General features: G+C 31.1%; 1 protein-coding gene across 2 annotated transcripts; it reads left to right on the top strand.

Moving 5' to 3' along the window:
• Positions 1-10298: 10298 nt before the first annotated feature.
• Positions 10299-23017, top strand: LOC120069487 (quillaic acid 3-O-glycosyltransferase CSL1-like). 2 transcript variants are annotated; one of them, XM_090306961.1, is made up of 7 exons: positions 10299-10985; positions 11099-11203; positions 18036-18170; positions 19107-19206; positions 19592-19746; positions 20693-21046; positions 22360-23017. In XM_090306961.1, the coding sequence occupies exons 1-7, from the start codon at positions 10368-10370 to the stop codon at positions 22906-22908; spliced, it is 2016 nt and encodes a 671-aa protein (XP_090163087.1). In that variant the 5' UTR covers positions 10299-10367; the 3' UTR covers positions 22909-23017. The 2 variants fall into 2 exon arrangements, with proteins under 2 accessions (XP_090163087.1, XP_038877189.1); XM_039021261.2 differs by having other exon boundaries at positions 10299-10988.
• The last annotated feature ends 483 nt before the right edge of the window (positions 23018-23500 follow it).

Below are 23500 nucleotides of genomic sequence, written 5' to 3'. Positions count from 1 at the left end.
TCCACCTGATCTTACCCCTGAAATGGGAGGCTTATTGGGCTAGCGATAATGAGCTACCCTCACCTATGCAGATCTAAGGATAATTCCGAGTGAACAGGAGTTCATAGTTAGCTCAGAATTAAGATTAAGTTGCCTAGGTCATCAATTAACGAAATAGTCAGTTTTATACATAAAACGACATTTAGAACGTAAAAAATGACTATTTCATGGTTCATTCTTATGTAAACTCTTTACATAGGATGCCCTCACTTTCATGTCTTGACATGAACGATTTAGAATCACATCATTTGTACTAACTACTGAATGGACCGCATCCATAGTGTCCCCAGAATAAGGCGCCCAATCTTATTCATATACTATAGACCATTTTGGCTACATATTTGAACTTGATCCATATTTATGTCACTACATAAAGTTCAAACTACATTAAATATCCTCAGGACCTTAATTTATTGGATTCAAGATTACAATTTCAATAACAACTTTATCAAAAAATAAAACAGAATATGTTTATTAATTTACAAACTACGAGTTTTAGGACATAAAATCCAACAAAAAAGACTTAATGTGTCTACTAAACAAATCAATCTATGGGCTCAAGCAGTCACCTAGGTGTTGATATGAAAAATTTGATGAGGTAATCACTAAAATGGGATTTAAAAGAAGCTACCATGACTAGTGTGTGTATACCAACACTAAAAGCTTTAAAGAACTAGTATATCTACTCCTATATGTAGATGACACATTGTTAGCTGGAAGTTCCAAGGAAGTGTTGAGACAAGTCAAGGCACTTTTAAAGAAAGAGTTTGACATGAAAGACCTAGGGGAATCTAGGAGGATTCTCGGTATTGAAATCAACAGAAAAAGAAGACTAGACAGACTTTATGTAAGTCAAGCTGATTACTGTGAAAAAGTACTTCAAAGGTTCCAAATGGATGGTGTTAAGCCCGTTGTCACTCTTCTTGCACCTTATTTTAAACTCCCAGTTGCTAATAGTCCTAAAAGCACAGATGAGGATCACATTAACCATATGAAGGCAGTTCCCTACTCCCAAGCAGTGTGATCATTGATGTATTTAATGACTTCTACAAGGCCAGATCTGTCTCATGCTACAAGTTTGGTCAGTAGATACATGCCAACCCTGGTAAACGTCATTGGGAAGCAGTTAAATGGATAATAAGGCATCTCTATTCATTTAAGGAAGCTCGAATCTTATACAAACAGAATGACCCCTCTAATGATGGAATGTATGGTTATGTGGATGCTGATTATGTAGGGGATCTAAATAGGAGACACTCATTATCTGGATATGTTTTCCTATGGGGAAATAATCTAATAAGTTTGAAAGCAAGTCTACAATCTGTTGTGGCTCTAACCACAACAGAAGCTGAGTTTATAGCTCTGTTCGAGGCTGTCAAAGAAGGTTTGTGGCTAAAGGGATTATTAAACGATTTCGGAATTACACAAACTAAAATGAGAATATATTGTGACAATCAGAGCACTATCTATTTGTCTAAAAATCAATAGCTTCACAACAGAACTAAATACATCGACATCAAATACCACTTTATCAAACAAGAGATTGAAAAAAGGGAAGTTGAGGTAGTAAAGATACACACTTCAGATAATGCGGTTGATATGTTGACTAAGACAGTTCCTCAAAGCAAGCTTGGTCGTTGCTTGGACCTCCTTGGATTCGAGTTACCTGAAAAAGGTTAGCTCAAAGTCAGCTCTACAAGCAAAAAGGGAAAGGTTCTCTGGATGTTTATAAAAGTGGAGATTGTAACAGAAAGTACCGAGACAAACAAAGAAGTAGAAGTCAATTTATTGTTGTTTCTTCTTTCTGTTTTGTTTGTTGTAACCACCAGCTCACCAAGAGCTTTTTCCGCTGAAAATTAGAGCTTGTATAAAAGGCGAAATAATGGGAGAGTAATAGAGAGAGCATTCATTCTGTAAAGAAGTTTAAAAAAAGAAGCAATCAAGATACCCTCCCTTTTTGAACAGTGGACATAGGCCTTTGGCCGAACCACTTAACTCCTTGTGTTCTTTCTTTCTCAACGATCGTCTAGTTCTTTCTTAAGTATCGTCTACACGATCGTTTAGTTCCTCTCGTATCTTCTATACGATTGTCTAGTTCCATTTTGTATCGTCTACACGATCGTCTAGTTCCTCTTACTATCATTTTAATGATTGTGTAGTGCTTCTTAGTATCGTCTACACTATTGAACTATCGTCTAGTTCTTCTGAGCATCGTCTACACGATTGAGCTCGCATATAGATAAACGATTGAAAATTTGAAGCTTAAAGGATATCGTCTTCCCTGAATCTTGAAATGAAGTAGACTATTTATACTGAGTAGTGTGGGCCTACAAAACAAGAGAATTATAATTAATCTGGGGCCACACTATCTTTCCAAATTAAACATTGCACCTTCTTCCCTTGTTATGTGGCTCTTACCTTTTGGATAGTCAAATGCTTCTTGTAATTTGATTTATTATGTTCATGATTGTCTAGTTGTTATATCTTAAAAAAGTTTGGATACGTTACTATACTTTTTTTTTTTTGTGATTTTTATGTCAAGTTTCTTTGTTAAAAGTTCGTTAAATTTGTATTTTTGAGGAGTGAGTCAAATTTAGAGGTTATTTATGTGATTACAATTTTTTTTAAGCTTATAATGTGATTTTAAGTCTATGTGATTATATTGTGATATTACGAGTCTATTGTACGTCCAAAGTTTCATTTGAAACTTATTTGTATGATTGAAGTGTGGTTTTGATTGTTTTGAGTGTGACGGTAGTGGGTATGCTAAGAGAAATTGTAAATATTAAGAATATATACTCTATGAATATTGTTATTATTATTACATTGATGCATCTGGTTGAATTCTAAAATGAATGTTGTTTTTTTACTAGGTCATGCAAAAATCCATTGATGGAAGGAAACTACCAAGTAAGTTATTTATATATGTGTTCTCTTTTTTATCTGGACAATGTCAACATTTTTTCTTCAACATATGTATTTAGTTTCTTTGTAATAATTTAACTAAAGTAATTTTATTGTAGTTTCCTTGTTTAAAAGCTATCAATCTTATTTTCATATGAAAGTTCATATTTGTAGTTGTGCATATTTGTATTAAAATTGGAAAGAAATATAGGTGTAAGTTGTAATGATAGGTATAAACAAATAACTATCCATCATTATAAGTATTCTTTTGACATTTCATAAATGTCACGAGACTTATGTATTTGACATTGAAATATTGTCATCAATTGTAGTTCAATGACTGTTTATAGGTGTCCATGCAAGTAATTCAATGATGTCAAAAAATTGTCACGCTGCAAAAATGAAATTAGAACACTTTATGTAATAGGTTTTAGTTTCATAATAAATGTTTAATTGAGAGAAAAAGTCAACTTTTGGATCATTTGTTGACAATGATAAATTGTCAAAAATGTTACCATGAAATGTAATAAATGTCAAAAACTGTTTATCGTTGACTGCATTAAAAAGTCATGAAATGTTCAATAGTAACCAATTTTCATGTGTCATTGATTCACTTTCCTTGATGATGGATTCAAGGACTGAAAAAAGAATCAAGAAATATGTTTATGACAATTTTTTAGAGCTGTGAAAACATGTTTTTTTGTAGTATGAAAATGTATTTCAAATTTGTCTCTGATAAAATACTATAAAATATATGATTGTAAGAGGCTATCACAATTTTAAGAAAAAAAATTAAGCTCATGTCCAGCGTTGGTCTTATTCTTCAACAAATCCATTTTTGGGAGCGAAGGGATATAGTTGACATTATTTTTAAAAAAAAAAGTTTTCTACGAGAAAAGTTGTAATATTTACGAACATGTTAGTAATCTCACGAAGTATGTGGTTCAAATCCTCCTATCTCTGTTGTATTAAAAAAATAAATAAATAAAACATCTTATTTTATATCCAAAATAAAAGAGCAAATTATTTCTTCCGCAAAATTTGGCAAGGGGAAAGGGTTCATTGGAATATACCCAATCATAAAAGATAACAATACATATTAAAGCGCTCCCTTTGAGATTGATTTTAGAGACAAAAAAATATTTACGTAAAAAAATTAACAGTCTTTAATGTTTGGTTAAACAAATTATCTATTAATCTAAACAAATTATTTTTCAAAAATGGTATATGTGTAAAATCCACAACCTAGCTTTTGGAATTGATTTGAAAAATCAAATAACTTATCAAAATTCCTATTTAAACCTTTATTATTCTCTCTTTTCACTTAAATACTTGATTACTTCTAATCACAGCTGAGATGATACATGTTTGACAGTAATTATTTTAGGAGCTACAACAATATCAAACTAAACCCTAAACTAGAAGCGCCAATAGAATGATCAAAAGACAATCAATCTCCTCATTTGAACATGAAGCTCTCCGTAGGTCCCAGTAATAATCCAACGGAGAAAGCCCACTCTTGCCGACATCAAATAAACCAACATAAGAGGGCATAAATAAGTCCCAAATTTTTCGCAAAAAATCATACTCCCAAAAGATATAGCTAGTAGACTCCACATAGGATCTGCCAAAATAGCTAAGCGAGTTAGAGATAATTCCTTTAGAATGTAAATTGCAAATAGTAGGAATTAGATTATTAAAAATCCTCCAACAATAGAGTTTAATTTTCGATTTGACCCTCGCCCCCACAAAGCCTTCCAAATCTTAGCATGCCCTACAAAGTTATCAGAAGAGGGAAGGGACAACGTTGATCGACAATTGTCCTCTTCTATCGAAAACAACAAAAACGGTCAGAATGCCTTTGATCGACAAAAACGGTCATGATGTCCTCTCCCTCAACATTTAATTTTATTCCAACAACCCTCAGTACATTAAGCATAGAAGAAGGAAAAACTTCACATGTCCATCAAAATATCCATGACCAGTATGTTACATATCGACAACGTAGTGAGGGTATACACTTTGCAGAGGAAAGTCAACCACCATGTGTAAGAGGACATGGCGATCGTGGATACTATGTCACTCAACATGATCGATCTAGGCGTAATAGAGGATCTTCTTCCAGCCATGAATAAAGAACATTGTACATATGATTAAATTTACTAATGAAATTTAATTACGAAAATGCACTTGCAGTCTACAACACATCCTAAAGAACCTTGACTATTATTTACAATAGTCGAAAGTTAATATCTATATTTTTGCATAAGTTTCTAACAACTTTAAACAAAAACAATAATTTGAAATTAAAAATTAATATTGAGTATATCAAATCAATCATAGCAATTTCTTAATCTCAAAATAACATTATTGTTTATATTGTTAAAAAACTAGTAATATTACTATCAAAATAAAAAATGAGATTAGTGAGATAGTTGATTTTAGCTAAGAATGATTTAGATTTAAACAAATGAAATATTATTTACTATAAAAAAACATAAGTAATGAAATAGTTAGTTTTGGGTTGTTAAAAGAATAAAAAAAATAATAGCAAAAATATTTCATTATTTTATTATTTTTTTAGGGATGCGTCTCTTCAAGAAATACATTTTTTTTAATGAATGCGTCAAGAGACGCATTCATTAAAGAGACGCATTCATTAAAAAAAAAATTGTTGAATAGAGAGGTATTCGGATGGGGACAAAAAAAGTCCCACTTTCCCCTAAATAAGTTGGAAACCCCCATTTTCCCTAATTAACTTTCAAAACTACTCCCAATCTAAATAACTCCTCAATAAGCATGCTTAGGTTAATGTATCAAATTTTCATCGATATTTTCACATATGATCAATGTTGATATAAAAAGTGAATTAAAATTTCTATTGCTAAAAGAGCTTTCTCAACTAGCATCAAATATGTACTATCAATTTCAAAATTAGAGGTTTGATCTCTTACTCTACCTATTGTTAAAAAAATAATAATAACATTTCTATCATTTTCAGATGTCTCATGAGCACACAAGAGACAAGACAGACACGTTTACATATATATTTTTATTTATAAATCTCAAGATAATTTGTATAATTAAACTTTTTTTTTTTAAAAGTAAAATAAGGTTAGAAAGATTCTAACCATAAATTTCTTGATAACTAATATCCTTATATGCTAATTGAACTATGTCAAAAAGAGGAGAAATATTCTTTTTAAAAAAAACCAAGGAAAGATATTTATGGGATTGAGATATGGACCACGTTTGAGATAACGTAATAATAAAGAGTGATTATTAGAAAATCTTAACTACCTTGTAAAATGAACTATTAATGATCTATCAAAATCACTTTTTAATTTTAACCAACAAAGTAAAAGTTGATAGATACTAGCTTTTAAATTTGGTTTTCCTAAAAATCTATTAACTTGTTAACTTTTTAAATAAATAATATTATAACAATTGTTTTTTTAAAAAAATTATCAAATAATTTAGATTAAATAAAATTAATTAAAATTTGAATCATATACAATTCCAAATAAATTATACTTTAATTATCCATATAAAAATAATTAAAATAATAAACCTAGTTTAGTTCATATAACTAAATTACACCAATTTAATATTAATTTACTCAAGATTGTAACTAGTTTTTTTTTAATTTAAAATTAAAATTTACCAAACACTATTTTACTTCCTTTCACAACTGATTTTTCTAAAAGCAAAACTATTAACAATTATTTTAATTATTTTAAAAGTTACAACAATTCCAAACAAACCCATGGAAAGACTAACTTATGGAAAGAGTTAATAAATCAGATTCAATTAGTTATTTTTTTATTAGTTTATCTTAAATATCCGATTGACCTAAAAATTAAGTTGATGGGTGATGGCTAATTGAAAATGAGCACAAGACCAAGTGAATCAACATGCTTTGATATCATTTTAAATTATCAATTGATGAAAAGCTTAAACGGATGAGTGATGCAAATTTAATATTATATTATCTAACAATTTTCTTTTTTCTTTAAATTGAGATAGCATAATTAAGGGACATATTAATGATTAGACTTAAAAATTTAGGTCCTGTTTGGTAATCATCTTGTTTTTTTTGTTTTTTTGTTTTTTTAAATTAAGCCTATATACACTACTTTCACATTCAAAATTCTTTCTTTGTTATTTACTTTTTACCAATTGTTTAAAAATCCAAACTAAAATTTGAGAACTAAAAAAAGTAGCATTCAAAAAGTTATTTTTTTTTTTAGAATTTTGTTAAGAATTCAACCATTTTACTTTAGAAAGATGCAAATCCTTGTAAAAAATATAGATGAAATAGACTTAATTTTCAAAAACAAAACCAAAAATCAAATTATTATCACACGGACACCTTAGCTTTCAATTTAATCTCATCGGGCTAAGAAAAAAATTGAATCTTTATGGATCAATGTAAAATATAAGTACTTAATAAAGCACCGTCTAGTTACTCTTATTCTTTATTTTAACCAATTTCATTCAAATTAAGTTGATGGGTCAAAATACTCCAAGAAGTTAGAGTTGGAGAGGGACTTGTTAATTATGCTGGAAATAATCAAATAAAAATTGAATAACATTGGCAAACTGATTACACCGTAATTATATACAGATAATTATAGTGTATATTTACATATACTATATACAAAAAGCAATCCCGATGGAATTTAAGTGCTATAAATTGAAATAACCAAAAAACTTCAAGATCTTCTGAAAAGATCAATAGATAGTTGAGATACGCTTCTGATAAGCGTTATCTTGAAGACAATTATTTGTTCAACAAGTGTTGCAAGTAAACTACAATGATCATCTCAACAAGATACAAGGCTAATTTTCCAGTACAATAGCAACCTTCAACTACACGAATTTGACAAAGCTCTTAAATATTTGTTCTTAACTCAATGCAAGATCAAAAAGAAAGAAAGGGAGAAGAGAAGAAAGAGAGAATAGAACTATTCAAAATTGAATTATTTACTCTAATTAATGAAGAAATAAATTATTATTTATAGGCTAGCAACTTATTGGTAACTCTTAAAAAATACAAAATAAATTGAATAAAAAAGGCAATTGAAAAATATGCCAAACATAGGTCAATTGAATTATTACTTGACCAAATTAAAACATAAATCATGCAAGAAATATAAATTTAACATTGATATTTTAATATGAATTTAATTGATTTACAGTCCTTTTTTTTTTTTTTTTTCCTTTTTTCATGTTTCAATATTTCGTTCACAACCTTTTTATAAAATCAAACATTAGCTCCACTTTTTATTTGTCCAAAGAATTTATGGGCAAAGACTAAAAAACTTCATATCATGTCTTAATGTTACAGTGTAGATTCCACCTTCACCGTGTAGATTCCACCTTCACCACTCCACTTATTACCCAAAATCGATTCCATCGATTGAATTGTGGTCGGTCAATCGGGATTAGGACTCGATCAGTCAAATTTCATTTTCATATAGAAAATTTTGAAAAATTAGTGGTTTGACCGATATATATAAATATTATTTTTTCTAAAAAATAAGTATAAAACTAAGTTTACTACCATTAGCCAAAGTCCAAGGCTATTGCCTTGGTATTGATTTGTTATTTTCTTTTTAATATTACCTAAATTTCGAGCTCATTACATGATTGATTTAAATTTTTTCATAAAAATGATTGATTTAAATTTAAAAAAGTTGGCCTAACAATAACATTTCATTCATTCATCTTTCATTTTCATTCACTTTGGCTTTGCTTGAAAAAAAAAATCGAAAAAATCAACTGACCAAACCAACTAATCATCACTCGAATTTCACGCACTTTTTTTTGTCGATTTTCGGTGCTAGTTTTCTCAAAACCGACACTGACTAAAACGCCCCATGTACTCGACTTGGTTACATATGAAATTCAAAAATGGAGGGGGGAGAAACATGAATATATCTGACCACTACAAACTCTTAAGGGTCGTTTGTTTCACAAGCATCCAAGATTCACATGAATTGAACATTAGATTATCACATTTATTTTATGGTAATATTAGATGTCTTGACATTTGGAGATTCTAGAGCATCTCATGATACCCTTACGGAGAGCATTTTCAAAGTTCTAGATGCCTTGCTAAAACGTCGATTTTTCGAGTTTTATTTTTTACTTTTTTACCCTTTCTTTTTTTATGTAACCTAAATTCCAAATCCACTACATGATTGATTTAACTCTTTTCATAAAAAAATGACAGATTTAAATTTAAAACAGTTGACCTAATAATAACATTTCATCACTTCATCTTTCGTGTCCATTCACTTTGGGTTTGTTTGCAAAAAAAAAAAAAAAAAAAAAAAAAAAAAAAAAAACCCAATAAAACCGACTGACTAAACCAGATGACCATCAGTCGAATTTCACACACTTTTTTTGGTCGATTTTTGGTGCTAGTTTTCTCCAAAACCGACACTGATCGACCCCCCTAAAACGGCCTATGTACTCGACTTGGCTACATATGAAATTCACACATTTGGAGGGGAAAAAAAGAATAAAAAAAAAAGAACCATGAATATGTCTGACCAGTTCAAACTATTAGGGGTCTTTTGTTTCACGAGCATCCAAGATTCACATGAATTGAACATTAGATTATCACATTTATTTTATGATAATATTAGATGCCTTGATATTTGGAGATTCTCAAGCATCTCATGATGCCCTTATGGAGAGTATTTTCAAAGTTCTAGATGTCTTGCTAAAATGTCGATTTTCCGAATTTCATTTTTTATTTTTTTACCCCTTTTTTTTTTTTCCTTATATATGTGTGTGTTTCACGTTTTGTAATATTATAGTTGTTTTTTTTTAAAAAAAAAATTCAAATTCAAATCAATATTTATTTTATAAAAAATCTTAAATTAATATATATTATTTTGATGAAGAAAAAAACATATAAAAATAATATGAACGTATATTTTAAAAGAAAATGAAAATTAATAAAAATAAATATATTATATAAACTTAAATTATATTATTAATTATAAATTAATAAATAGTCATAGAAATATTCTTTAAATAGGATGTATATTAGAACAAAAATGGTAGGAAACAAATAAAGTTATCCAAATATTTTTAGCCTACAAAATAGAAAAATACTTAGGTGCATTATGAGTAGCACTTGTTTTTGTGTATCCTATCAAATTGTTCAAGCATAATTTGTCGTGTGGCAAGTTTTATTTATTTATTTTTTTCGTTTTTTAAAAATATTTTAATATATATATTTTTTATGTGGGTGGTATACAGGAATGCGGCATCTTAACCTACAAAATATTTTCTCATTTAAGGATAAAGAGATTCTTACAAGTTACAATTATGTTAAGATGAGTGCATCACATTCCCAATAAATAAAAACCGCCGGTTAGAAACAAAAATAAACAAAAAGGAAAGAAATGGAGTCAAAATCATCAGAAGAAGGTGTTTATGTTAGCCATGTCCGACCATTTCAAACTCTTATAAACAGAGCTCAAATTCTGCTTCACTCCATTGCTTTGTTGCTCTTAATTTTCTACAGACTTTCCTTTTTCTTCCTAAACCCACAATCCAAATCCTTCTTCCCATGGCTTTCAGTTTTTGCTTCTGAACTTCTTCTTGCTTTCATTTGGCTACTTGGCCGAGCCTTTCGATGGCGCCCCCAAATTTCAAAAGACATCATACTTCCGCCAGAGAAACAGAAGCCGCCGCAGCTTCTGCTTCCGCCTTTAGACGTCTTTATTTTCACTGCTGATCCGGAAAAGGAGCCCACCCTCGATGTTATGAACATTCTGATTTCGGCCGTGGCTTTGGACTACCCACCCAATAACCTCCACCTTTACCTTTCCGACGACAGTGGGTCTCCGGTCACTTTACATGGGATCAGAGAAGCGCGGCGGTTTGCACGCTGGTGGGTCCCCTTCTGCAGAAAGTATGGAATCAAGCAGCCGTGTCCCGAGGCTTATTTCTCACCTGCTGGAGAATATCATCGCCGGTGTGATATTTCGACGGATGAATTTCTGGAGCAGAAGTTAATTGTGGTTATTCTTAATTATACATTATTTTATTTCTCTTTAAAAGAAAAAATAGAAATTAAAAATAAAAGCAATTTGTTTTGATTTGATTTGATTTTGATTTTGTGTACTGGCAGAAAGAAAAATATGAGGAGTTTAAGGATCAGACTAGGGACGGAACAAAACGGTGGGTGGGAGAAACCACCGTAAGCTCTCGAGTTGATCACCCGGCATTAGTCCAGGTTTGTCTTTTATCGTAACCTCCATATTTTTCAATTTCAAAATTCAATAATAAAAGGAAACTGTAATATATGAAGACGACCCAACAAATAGAAATGAATATTAATTAGGAAGAATACAATAATATTAGGCTTGAATATAGGATCTGATACCAACTGATAGGATCTAAACAATATAACAACAACCCATTAGGATCTTGTGAGGAGTCCACCCTTGTCAACTTCTATCATTATGATAAAATTGAGGGAAAAAGAACCCAAATTAGTCATATAAAGGTTTTGTTCGACAAAGATTACGGATAAACCAGAGCTCCAAACAATGATCCAACAATTCAAAACGAGGCTCTATGTGTCCTAAACACGTTGACCAAATTTCAGCAAGATCCAACAGTTCAAACTCCGTTAATTGATAACTTTGTGGATGCTGTCGCTAAAAAACCGAACTGCTCTCTTTCTTCTGATTTTCTGCTTCTTTTTTCACTCTCTTTTCCCTTAAGTCATCCTCATATCACATAAAAGAAAACTTAGGACTTTCAAGATGGGCCAATCCAAAAGGTTAGCTTCAATTGGGCTCACAAGTTTAAAATAAAGTCTTGCTTGTGCAACAAGTGGGCTAGATATCCACAACAATCTCCTCCTCCAGCCCAACACGGGGAAGACTCACATCCATGATCGCTTGAACCTTATCTTGGCAAGCTTACTACAAAGCTCAATCTTGCTTCCGGGAACTACCTTAGTTAACATATCTGCACTATTCTTGTCAATGTGGACTTTCTTCAGATTCAATCTTTTCTCTTCAATTACATCTCGTAGTCAATGATATCTAATGTCAACGTGTTTAGTACGGGCATTATACATTGGATTCTTGCTCAAATCCATAGCACTTTGACCATCACAAAATATAACATACTCACCTTACTTCAAACCCAACTCTTGAAGGAACCTTTTAAGCCATAACATCTCCTTGCTTGCTTCCATTGCTACAATGTACTCTACCTCAGTTGTGGACAATGTTACACATTTTTATAGCTTGAATTGCCATGAGATGACTCCACCCTGAAAATGTAAACAAATAACCTAAGGTAGACTTTCTGTTATCAAGATCACTTGTCATGTCTGCATCAGTTTAGCCTTCAAGCATATGTTGGCCACCTCCATAACATAAACTCAATTCGGAGGTGCCCCACAAGTATCTGAAGATCCACTTCACTACTTTCTAGTGAGCCTTACCTGGGTTAGATAGAAAACGACTCATTAAACTGACTACATGTGTAATATCAAATCTAGTACACACCATAGCATACATCAAAGAACCAACAACAGAAGAGTAAAGAATGGATCACATAACCTCTTTCTCTTTCTCTATTGTAGGGCAAGCTCTCTTACTTAGCCTAAAGTGAGTTGTTAGCAGTATACTAACAGGCTTAGCATACTTCATATTGAACCTTTCTAGCATCCATTCAATATACTTCTCTAAGGATAACCACAATTTTCCAGCTTTCCTATCACGAGCAATCTCTATACCTAAGATTTGCTTTGCAGGACCCAAATATTTCATGTCAAATGACTTGAACAAGTTTTTCTTTGATTTTTGAATCATATCTATATCTTGTCCAACTATCAACATATCATCTACATATAAAAGAAGAATGATGAAGTTGCCTGTAGGGAACTTTTTAAAATACACACAAGAATCAACTGTAGTTCGTTTATAATCATTGCTTATCATAAGCAAATCAAATTTCTTGTACCACTACCTTGGTGCCTGTCTAAGCCATAAAAACTCTTCTTCAACTTTCAAACGAGTTTATCTTTCTTTTTTTCTTCAAATCTTTGAGGTTGCTCCATGTAGATCTCTTCATACAAGTCATCATGTAAAAAAGCGATTTTTACATCAAGTTGCTCTACCTCAAGATTAAGACTTGTTGTTAATCCCAACCATGTTCTGGTAGATGTCATTTTGACCACTAAAGTGGAGATCTCATCAAAATCAATGCCTTTTTTATGGTTGCATCCCTTAACCACTAATCTGGCTTTGTACCTCACTATCTTCTCACCATCTTTCTTGTACTTAAAAACCCATCTATTTTTCAATACCTTCTTACCCTTTGGAAGCTTCACTAGCTCATAGGTTCCATTCATTTCCATGGAATTTATCTCCTCCTTCATTACATCGAACCACTAGTCTTTTTCATCATGAGACAAAACCTCTTGATAGTTATCTGGCTCACCATCTTCACTAACTAGAATGAACTCTGAGCTTGGATACTTTGTTGAAGGTTTATGCACTCTAGTGGAGTTTCGAGCCTCAGTATCCGCCACTTGGGGAATAGATTGCTCCTCCTTCTCATAAACTTCTCCATTAATCACTTTCTCATATGCATTTTCTTCATGAATTTCTTCATCAAATGAAGACTTATCAAGATCATCATCATCAACATGATTTGGTACATAACCATCAGGTTGTATCTCACCAACATCATTATGTGCATCATCAACATTCTCATTTGTCGACTAAACAACAAATGGAATAGAAGTAGAATCATTAGTATTATCAAAATATAACTGTGAAGTAGAAGTGTACCTTGTACTAAGAAGATCTGCACCTTTCTCTTGCTTAAAAAATACTACATCTCTGCTTCTAACTACCTTTTTTGTTTTTGGATCGTAGAGCCTACAATCATACTTTTCATCCTCACACCCAACAAAAACACATGGATTGGTTTTTCGATCAAGCTTTGATCTCTGTTCCTTAGGCACATGTATGTATGCCTTACTGCCAAAGACTCTGAAATGCAAATAATGGGATCATGTCCTTGACATGCTCTCTCTAGAATGTCTAGACCAAGAGGAATTGATGAAGATCGATTAATTAAATACACAACACATTGTTCTGCTTCACCCTAAAATTTCTTAGAAAGATCAGACATTCTAAGCATACACCCCACCTTCTCCACAATGATTCTATTCATCCTCTCAGCAACTCTATTGTGTTGTGGTGTGTTAGACTCTATCTTCTCATGTCTAATGCCATGTTGTAAATAATATGACTTGAACTCCTTCGAAGTATATTCACCACCATTGTCAAATCGAAGACACTTCAATTTTTTTCGGTCTTGCGTTCTACCATGACATGAAACTTCCTAAAAATCTTGAACACTTGGCTTTTTGGCTTCAACATATACAACCAAGTTCTTTGAGTAGCATCATCAAAAAAAGTGAAAAAATATTATTGCCACCAAGTGACTCCACCTCAATAGGCCAACAAATATCAAAATATATTAACTACAATTTTCCTTGCCTTCTGGTGGACTTCTCAGAAAAGAAAATTCTATGTTGCTCATCTGCCAAAAAATAATCATAAGGGTCAAGAGAAAATGTTTTATCAATTTAATCCCCTTATCACTCATATGCCCTAGCTTTCGATGCCACAAATTTGAAGAATTCTTTTCTTCTACTGCATTCAACCCAGAAGAACATATGCTCACATTTGTTTTATACCAAGAGCAATACAACTCGCCTTGAGCAACTATTATTGAACTCTTAGACAATTTTCACTTATCATCACAAATGATATGTCGAAATTATTCTTGATCAAGGACATTTGCAGACAATAAGTTAAGGCATAAATTAGGAATATAACGCACATTCTTTAATGTAAGTATGCACCCAACACTTGTCTTCACATGAGTATCACCTAACCCAACTATGCTAGCTAAGTTCTCGTTTCTCATCTTTCTACCAAAATCACAAGATTGATAGTTCATGAAATACTCTCTTTTGGGAACACGATGGTATCAAGCACTTGAATTTACCACCCATTATGTGTTTGAATTCTGTACATGATGACACTCACTGATTGTACAAATCAAGGTGACAACATTATCACTTTGAGAAATAATTGTTGCTATATTTTTATCATCTTCCTCTTTTTTTTATTCTTGCTTCTTACTTTGTTCTTTCTTCCAACGATAACAAAACTTTTTTATATGGCTAGGCTTGTTACAGTAATGAGATGTCCTAGCCTCTTTGTCTCTAGACTTGGACCGCCCTTTTGAGTTACCACGGTTCTTAAGTCCCTTACTCTTATTCCTTCCACGATTCCCAGCAACAAGAGCATGTGAAATTATCAACTCTCATTTCCTTTCTTCTTATCTCTTCATTGCTTCGTTTGATAACATCAAAAGCTAAAACACCTTATGGAGCAGAGTTACTAATAGTCACAACCAAGGATTTTCAATTGTCCAACAAAGAACTCAACAAGAACACAGCCTGCAATTCATCTTCAAAATCAATCTTGATAGTAGTTAGCTTATTAATAATATCCTGAAAGTCAGTCAATTGCTTAAAAATAGACTTCCCATCCTTCAATTTTAAATTAACAAATTTCTTGATTAAAGAAGCTTTATTATGTGCAGTCTTCTTTTCATAAAAACCTTCCAATTTCTTCCACAACTCATATGGGTCAGACTCTTTGAACACATGGTTGAAAATGTTAATATCAATCCACTACTTGATAGTCGTCAAAGTTTTTCTTTTTAACTTTCCCTGATATTCTTCTTCCATTTTCTCTGGTTTTGTAGGTTAAAAAATTGTGTCATATGCTTTTATGGTTGTTTCAATTATATAAAAGAAATCTTTGCAATAGAACAAATCCTCCACCATCGATCTCTAGATAGAATAATCGGTTGATGTCAATTTTTTCATTGATCTACCTCCACCATTACTAGTAGACTCCATAACAATGATTAAATTAAAACCCGCTCTGATATCAACTGATGAGACCCAAACAATATAACAACAACCCATTAGGATCTCTTCCAAAACAATCAACCAAATAATTGTTGTCCAAAACCCCACAAATAAATAACCAAATAATCACCAAGCAATCAACCAACAATGGACAAAATAAACCACAAAATTATGGAAGGCTAAAACAAAGAGCACACACAGATTATACGTGGAAAACATCTTCAATGTGAAGATTAAAAACCACGGGACTTGTGAGGAGTCCACCCTTGTCAACTTCTCTTATTATGATAAAATTGAAGGAAAAAGAAACCAAATCCGTCATACAAAAGTTCACAACCCACCAATACTTTCACACATAAAAGATGAACACTTGAGAGATAAAAAGAATGAAAATCAACCAGTTTTATAGGTTCTGTTTGGCAGCGATAACGGACAAACCAGAGCTCCAAATAGACCCAACCATTAAAAACAAGGCCCGAATAGGCTGACCAAATTTCAACATGATCCAACGGTTCAAACTTCGGCAACCTACAACTTTGTAGAAGTTGTCGTTGAAAAACCAAACCGTTCTCTTCTTCCGATTTTATGCTTCTTTCTCACTCTCTTTTTTCTTAGGTCATCCTCATATCACATAAAAGAAAACCTAGTGCTTCAAGATTGGCCAACCCAAAAAATTAGCCCCATTTGGCTCACAAAACACGAGTTTAAAATAGAATCTTTCTTGTGCAACAACTGGGCTGAACACCCACAATAACCTCCATATTTTTCATTTTCAAAATTCAATAATAAAAGGAAACTATAATATATGAAGACGACCCAACAAGTAGAAATGAATATTAATTAGGGAGAATACAATAATACAAGGCTTGAACGCAGGATCTAGACCACTTGCTCTGATACTATGTTAAATCATCAATTGATAAAAAAACTTAAGTTGGTGGGTGAAGACAAATTTAATTATATATCACTAATAATTTTATTATTACAAAAATTAGCATAGCTCAACGAGCATAGTGTTTGTACTATCAATCTCAATCTCAAAGTCAAAGATTCTATTCCTCCACTCTACTATTAATTCAATACCTTTGCAAAACATATATATATCATTATTATTAAGATAATTATTTTAAATGACAAAACTTTTGGAAATATTATCAAATATAACAAAATGTCAATATCAATTAGTGATAGACAATGATAGATATCTATCAGTATCTATCACTAATAGAAGATAATAGTCTATTATAGTAGTCTATCGCTATTTATCACTAATAGGTGGTGACATTTTACTATATTTATAAATAAGTTGGCTTATTTTGCTATATTTGAAAACAACCTTAGATTATTATTATTATTTAAAAATAATTTATATTCAAACCTTAAGTTAGATGGATTTTTTTTTTTTTCAAAATTAAGTTAGATAGACTTACTATGATGAAAATTTTCTTTATGTTAGTTTTGAGTTAATTTTAAATGGAATCAAATGAAAAATAGTCCAACTTTGAATCTAAATTAATCCACTTATGGTTTATATTGATATAATTATTAGTTTAAAGTTTTAATGGGTATACACTCTTAATAATTAGGGGTATAAATTGGGTTTTTTTTCTTAAATTAAATTACTTGATTGAGTTGTTTTTTAATGCAGCAAATTATATTTAAGTTTCCCTCGATGAACTTGTAAGTTGTTCTCTATTTTATTAATTCAACTTGCGACTAGATTTTTAAGGTAAAAATATTATCGTTAAACACAAAGTTGAAAGTTATTTAAAAAGTTGTTAGATAAATGACATATGTTAAAATTCAATTATCACACTTGTAAAAATTCTACCAGCTCCTAATGTGTATTACATATAATTAAAAGATTTGAGTCTCATTGCTTTTTTCTTTTATTTTAGCAAAGTCTTATTGCATTTTCTTTGTTCAATATTGCCTTGTTGCATGCATCTAGTTTGATTAAACATAGTGGTAGTACTTTTTTATGGTAATGTACAGAGCAATTATATGGAAATATATTTCCTAATATAGTGCATGATCACTCTTAATGTGGAGCTTATTGTAAAATGAAACTTTTCTTTTTCAGATAATAAAGTGTAATGATAGAGATGGTGAAGAGGAGTCAAGAAATCAAATTGAACTTCCTGTACTTGTCTATGTATCTCGTGAGAAAAAACCTTCACATCCCCACCATTTCAGGGCTGGGGCTCTTAATGTCCTTGTATGTCTCCCTCGTTTTTATCTTCTATTTCTCTTTCAGACTATTTAGTCGGCTGATTTTATATGATTGCTCGTGTATTCTATTCCAACATGAGGTTTTCAATATATCTTTCTTAAGATGATCTTTGTTTAGATTCATCGTTCTCATGGTCCTTTTTTTTTTTTAACTATGAACTTTAATACCATATTAGATAAATATGAGATTTCATTTGGTGATCAATTGGCAATAGGAGGAATAATTCATATGTATTCTTTATATAAAGATTGTAAGGTCTTCATGTTGTTGGTTGATCATAACTTTAAATTTTAGGTATTTAGTAATGTTAATCACAACCATGATTTGAGAGGTGTTTTATTACAATTGCGGGTGTCAAGAGTGATGAGCAATTCACCATACATACTAGTGTTGGATTGCGACATGTATTGCAATGACACAACTTCAGCCCACCGAGCGATGTGGTTTCATCTTCATCCCCATTTCTCCAACTCTCTGTCGTTCGTTCAATTCCCTCAAAAATTCTACACTATCACAAAAGACGACATCTATGACAGCCAACTCAGAATCATGTTTATGGTACACACCTAAAACGGGCCTTGTTCTTATGAGTTGGAATACCTTAAATCTGTTATCTAATGATCTTAAATCGTATATACTCATTATATATTACTACATTGTTGGGTCTAAAGTTTAGAGGAATGTTATGTATAAACCCTCTAACCCTATTATGGTATCAGTGCATCTGACGCATTAATTATCTGGTATTTCTCTTTAATAATAAAACTGTTCTCCTTCTCAATCTCTGGGCGTAGTTAACAAACTGTTCATGGATGACGTAAGTTTTTATGGTATTTTCTTCGTCGATTTCATTTCTATCATAACATTATGGAATAACGCTATGTAAGTATTTTTATAGCTCAATTTGTTGGTGTTTTGCAGGTGGAATGGCCAGGCATGAACGGCCTTCAGGGTCCTATTCTGTTGGGCACATGCTTTTACATCAACAGGCTTTCCTTGTATGGAATTTCCCCACAAGGAGGTACGATACCATCTTATTTATGCATGCACACAACACACATCATAATAACACACGAATCCAACATCCTTCACCAAATCTTGTACCACTCTTTCTCTTGCTTATATTTAATAATTAAAGTCTTCTAATAAGTGATAAATGGTCGTGAGCATTTAATTTCCATTTTTTAGTTGAATGATATATGTAGAGTGAGGAATTTAAACTTTTGACCTGTTGAACGAGTTACTGAACTATTAATTTTATGTTTAAAGTTGTCTTAGATATATTTCATAGTGATTTTTTAAATCGTCAACATCACTTTTCTTCACATTTAAAATCAGAATGAAATGTCATCATTAATCATTTTAAAATTAAATTTAATATTTAATTTTAATCATTAATGTCTCAGATAAGAATCCCTCGAAGTATAGAGAAAATTTTGGAGATTCAGACGAGTTCATGAGACCTATAAACGGGAATAATAGATCAAAGAATTTTGCGGTGGAAGAGGCTCAAAATTTAGCTTCATGCACTTACGAAAATGGAAATCAATGGGGTCGAAAGGTCATAACTTCAACTTTTATACAATATTTACGTTGTTAAAGTGTTTAAACTCTATTTTTACTTTTGAAAATTAAACTTATAAATATCACTCTCGTCTATTGGAATCTATGTTTTATTCTCTACTTTTTATGAATGTTGTTTCAAATACAAAGCCAAATTTCGAAAACCAAAAAAGTAGTTTTTATTTTTTTAAATTTGACATTGAATTAAAATGTTTAAGTAGGAAATATGCAACTATGAATAAGAAACTGTGAGAAAAGGACCATTTTCAAAAACAAAAAAAACCAAGGCCCTATTTGGTTTCTAGATTTTAGTTAAGGCAAATTTTACGCCTTTGAAGATCCCTTTCATCTATAAATTTCTTGTCTTGTTTTCTACTTTCTACTAATGTTTTTCAAATACCAAACCAAAATTTGAAAAGTAAAAAAAAAAAAAAAGTAATTTTAAAAAAAATATTTTTTATTTTTGAAATTTAACTAAGAATCTAATTCTTTTACTTAAAAAATATGAAAATAATGGTAAGAAATCGAGATAAAATAAATTCAATTTTCAAAAACTAAAAACCAAAATCTAAGACATCATTTAATAACCATTTTGTTTTTTATTTTTATAAATTAAACATTTTTCCTTTCAACTTCTTACCATGCTTTACCTCATTTTAAGTAAAAGAGTTGAATTGTTAGCGAAGAATTCCAAAAAAAAAAAAAAAAAAAATTGAAAACATATTTTTTTTTTTAGTTTTCAAAATTTGGGTTGGTTTTTTAAAACATCGGTTAAAAGTCGATACCAATGCAAGAAATTTAGAGGTGAAAATGATATTTAAAAGCTCAACTTTCAAAAACTAAAAATCAAGTAGTTACCAATTAATCGCGTTCAAATGATTACCGAACAAAGACACATTTTGTTATAGTGGAATAATATATATAGTATTTACGTGATTCCGCAGGTTGGGTTTCTTTACGATTCAGTGTTGGAGGATTTCTTGACAAGTCTGATTATACATAGCCAAGGTTGGAGATCGGTGTTTAGCAATCCAGAGAGGGCACAATTCTTGGGAAATGGCACTACAAGTCTAAACGAGCTGTTGGTTCAAGTAACAAGATGGAATTTAGGGTTGTTGGAAATGGCCATTTCGAGATTTTGCCCTCTGTTTTACTGCTGCCAAAGATCAATGATAAGTCTGCTTCAGACCATGTGCTATGCTCAATTTGCCTTCTATCCTCTTTGTTCTTTCTCGCTATGGACCTTAGCTACCATCCCTCAGCTCTGTTTGCTGCATGGGATTCCTGTTTTCCCTAAGGTATATGCCCTTCTAACCTCCCTCCTTTTGCATCAACCTAATTAAGCTTAGTTTCTTCAACTTTGTTTCTATGAGAAAAACTTGGGTGCAGTCGAATCCTACATCTTCTGTGCGACCCTAAGTTGCACCCAATCAAAAATGACCCATGGCCATTTTGTCTTTTTTTTTTAAAAAAAATCTCTTTTTCTACAATTTTTTTTTTTCATATGACAGGAGAAAATTTGAGCATATGCAACAGTTAATCATTATCTTTTTTCTATTAGTGGGAGTATAATTCAAACATATTAACATTAAAAATACTTGCATGCATCCTAAGTTGTACTCATTTTTATGCTACCCAAACAATTTTCACGTAATATAGCCACGTTACGAACTTTTATTTTTATTTTTTTATTAGAGTTTACTTCACAAAGATTGGTGTTGTCCAAAATGCATCTAAGTATTACTTAAAAAAAAAAAAAAAAAACTTAGGTGCTAGCCTGCATTCATCTTTTGTTCAACTCAAGTTGCCTCCAATAAAAATATGTTGTGTCACAATTTTTTTTAGATTGAACATTTTTTCATAAAATTTTTACTGTTAAAAAAAAGAGCATTAGATTAGGTGCAACATCTAATCATTGCCCTTATTAAAATAACACAAAGACTAGTTAATTGAAAATATGAGAAATTAAATTAAAGACATTATAGGTATATTATGATATTAATTAAATACATAAATATTACTTAAGTGACATAGAATATGTATTCTTAACCAAGAGGGTTAGAGGCAACAAAAAAAAATGTTTCCGAGTCCTAACAGTGCGATAGTTATTTTAAATTAACTAAATTATAAATTTAGTCTTTTAATTTTGATTTTAATGTTTGTATTTATTTGATTCTTGAATTTTAAAATAGATGTGATAGATCCTAAATTTTCATTTTTATGTCTAATAGATCTCCTAATTTTTAATTTTGTGTCTAATACATCACAACAAATTCATGATATGTAAAAATCAAATGATTTATTATATATAAGGGTAATGTTTTTGTCTACTTAATATGTAAATTTTAAAAATTAATCATAGTGCAAGAATTAATTTTGTAATTTGATCTATAATTAAATTTATTGTAACACATCAACTTAAACTTTTAGATTTATTGACAATTTAGCATAGTATAAACTCTTTTCCAACTAAATATTGATTTTCATCTATTGAGCGTGAGAATGAGTGTCAAAAGTATTATAATTATAATCAAATTTACTATAACTCGTTAACTTAAACTTAATTTTAAATTGATTGGTAATTTAATACAGACAATGGTGGTACCTGCAGGTTTCAAGTCCATTCTTCCCCGTATATTGCTTCATCTTTATTTCAGCTTTATCCTTTCACTTGCACGAGGTTCTAATTTCAGGAGGTTCAGTTAAAAACTGGCTTAACGAACAGAGGATGTGGATGATAAAGGGAATCACGGCTTGTTTCTATGGAAGTTTAGATGCTTTGATGGGGAAAATTGGGGTGAGAAATGCGAGCTTTGTGCCCACAAACAAAGTGATAGATGATGACCAAATCAAGAGGTACAATATGGACATGTATGATTTTCAAGCTTCAAGTTTGTTTCTTTCTCCAATGGCGGGCCTCGTCTTCTTGAATCTCGTCGTCTTCTCAATCGGATTTGGGAGAATTGTAGTGAGTCTTGAAGATTGGGAGGAAACATTTGGGCAGCTTTTTCTTTGCTTCTATATATTGTTGATGAGTTTCCCCATCATTGAGGCTATGGTTATGAGAAATGATAAAGCTTGTTTTCCATTTAAACACACTTTAGGATCAGCATTGGTTGTGTTGCTACTTTTGTATTTCCAGTCTATTCTCTTTATGTAATAATCAATGGAGGAGGATCTTGTTTATTAATCCTAAATGATGGAAAAGATTAAGGTTTCTTACTTAATGAGTATGAAATAAAGGCAAGTTTCTTACATTGTTGAGATCATTATGTATTTGAAATTACTATTGATTCAAGAACAACTTGTTTTTATTCTTAATTAAAAATAAATTAGATGCAAGATAAGTGTTCATAGAATGTGGGCTTAATGGGAAGATACTTATTTGGAGGTTGAAAATTCTATTATTAGAGGGATCTAATTCAAGAGAGTGTCTTTCTTAACATGTTTAGTTCTTGTGCTACGTATAAGTTTGGGGAAAAAAATAAAAAAAATAAAAAATAAACCAAACCTCATTTGTATAAGGATATGTGGATTAACTTTCTAACACTACTACAAAATCTACATTACTTATATTTATAGTTTTTAATTACTTGACGTTTCTTTGGAAAAAAAACGTCAATTAATGAACTTTTAGAAAAGAAAATGTCAAGTAAAAGGGTTAAAAAGGAAAAAATTGACATAATGTTTCGGATATTTTCACGTGAACCATAACTTGAAACGTTTTTCGTGTCAAGTATAATAAGCTCTTA

Source organism: Benincasa hispida, chromosome 1 (assembly GCF_027475165.1).
Source record: "Benincasa hispida cultivar pf3 chromosome 1, pf3_genome.v1.1, whole genome shotgun sequence".
NCBI lineage: Eukaryota > Viridiplantae > Streptophyta > Magnoliopsida > Cucurbitales > Cucurbitaceae > Benincasa > Benincasa hispida.
The sequence above is the reverse complement of the archived record's forward strand: the minus strand, read 5'-3'. Positions and strand labels throughout refer to the sequence as shown.

Bases quoted from the DNA above. Each gene is read 5' to 3' on its own strand.
- LOC120069487 (XM_039021261.2), top strand. From the start codon at position 10,368: ATGGAGTCAAAATCATCAGAAGAAGGTGTTTATGTTAGCCATGTCCGA. The intron at 10,989-11,098 runs GTTATTCTTAAT...GTGTACTGGCAG, and splicing joins TGGAGCAGAAGTTAATTGTG to AAAGAAAAATATGAGGAGTT. The intron at 11,204-18,035 runs GTTTGTCTTTTA...TTTCTTTTTCAG, and splicing joins ATCACCCGGCATTAGTCCAG to ATAATAAAGTGTAATGATAG.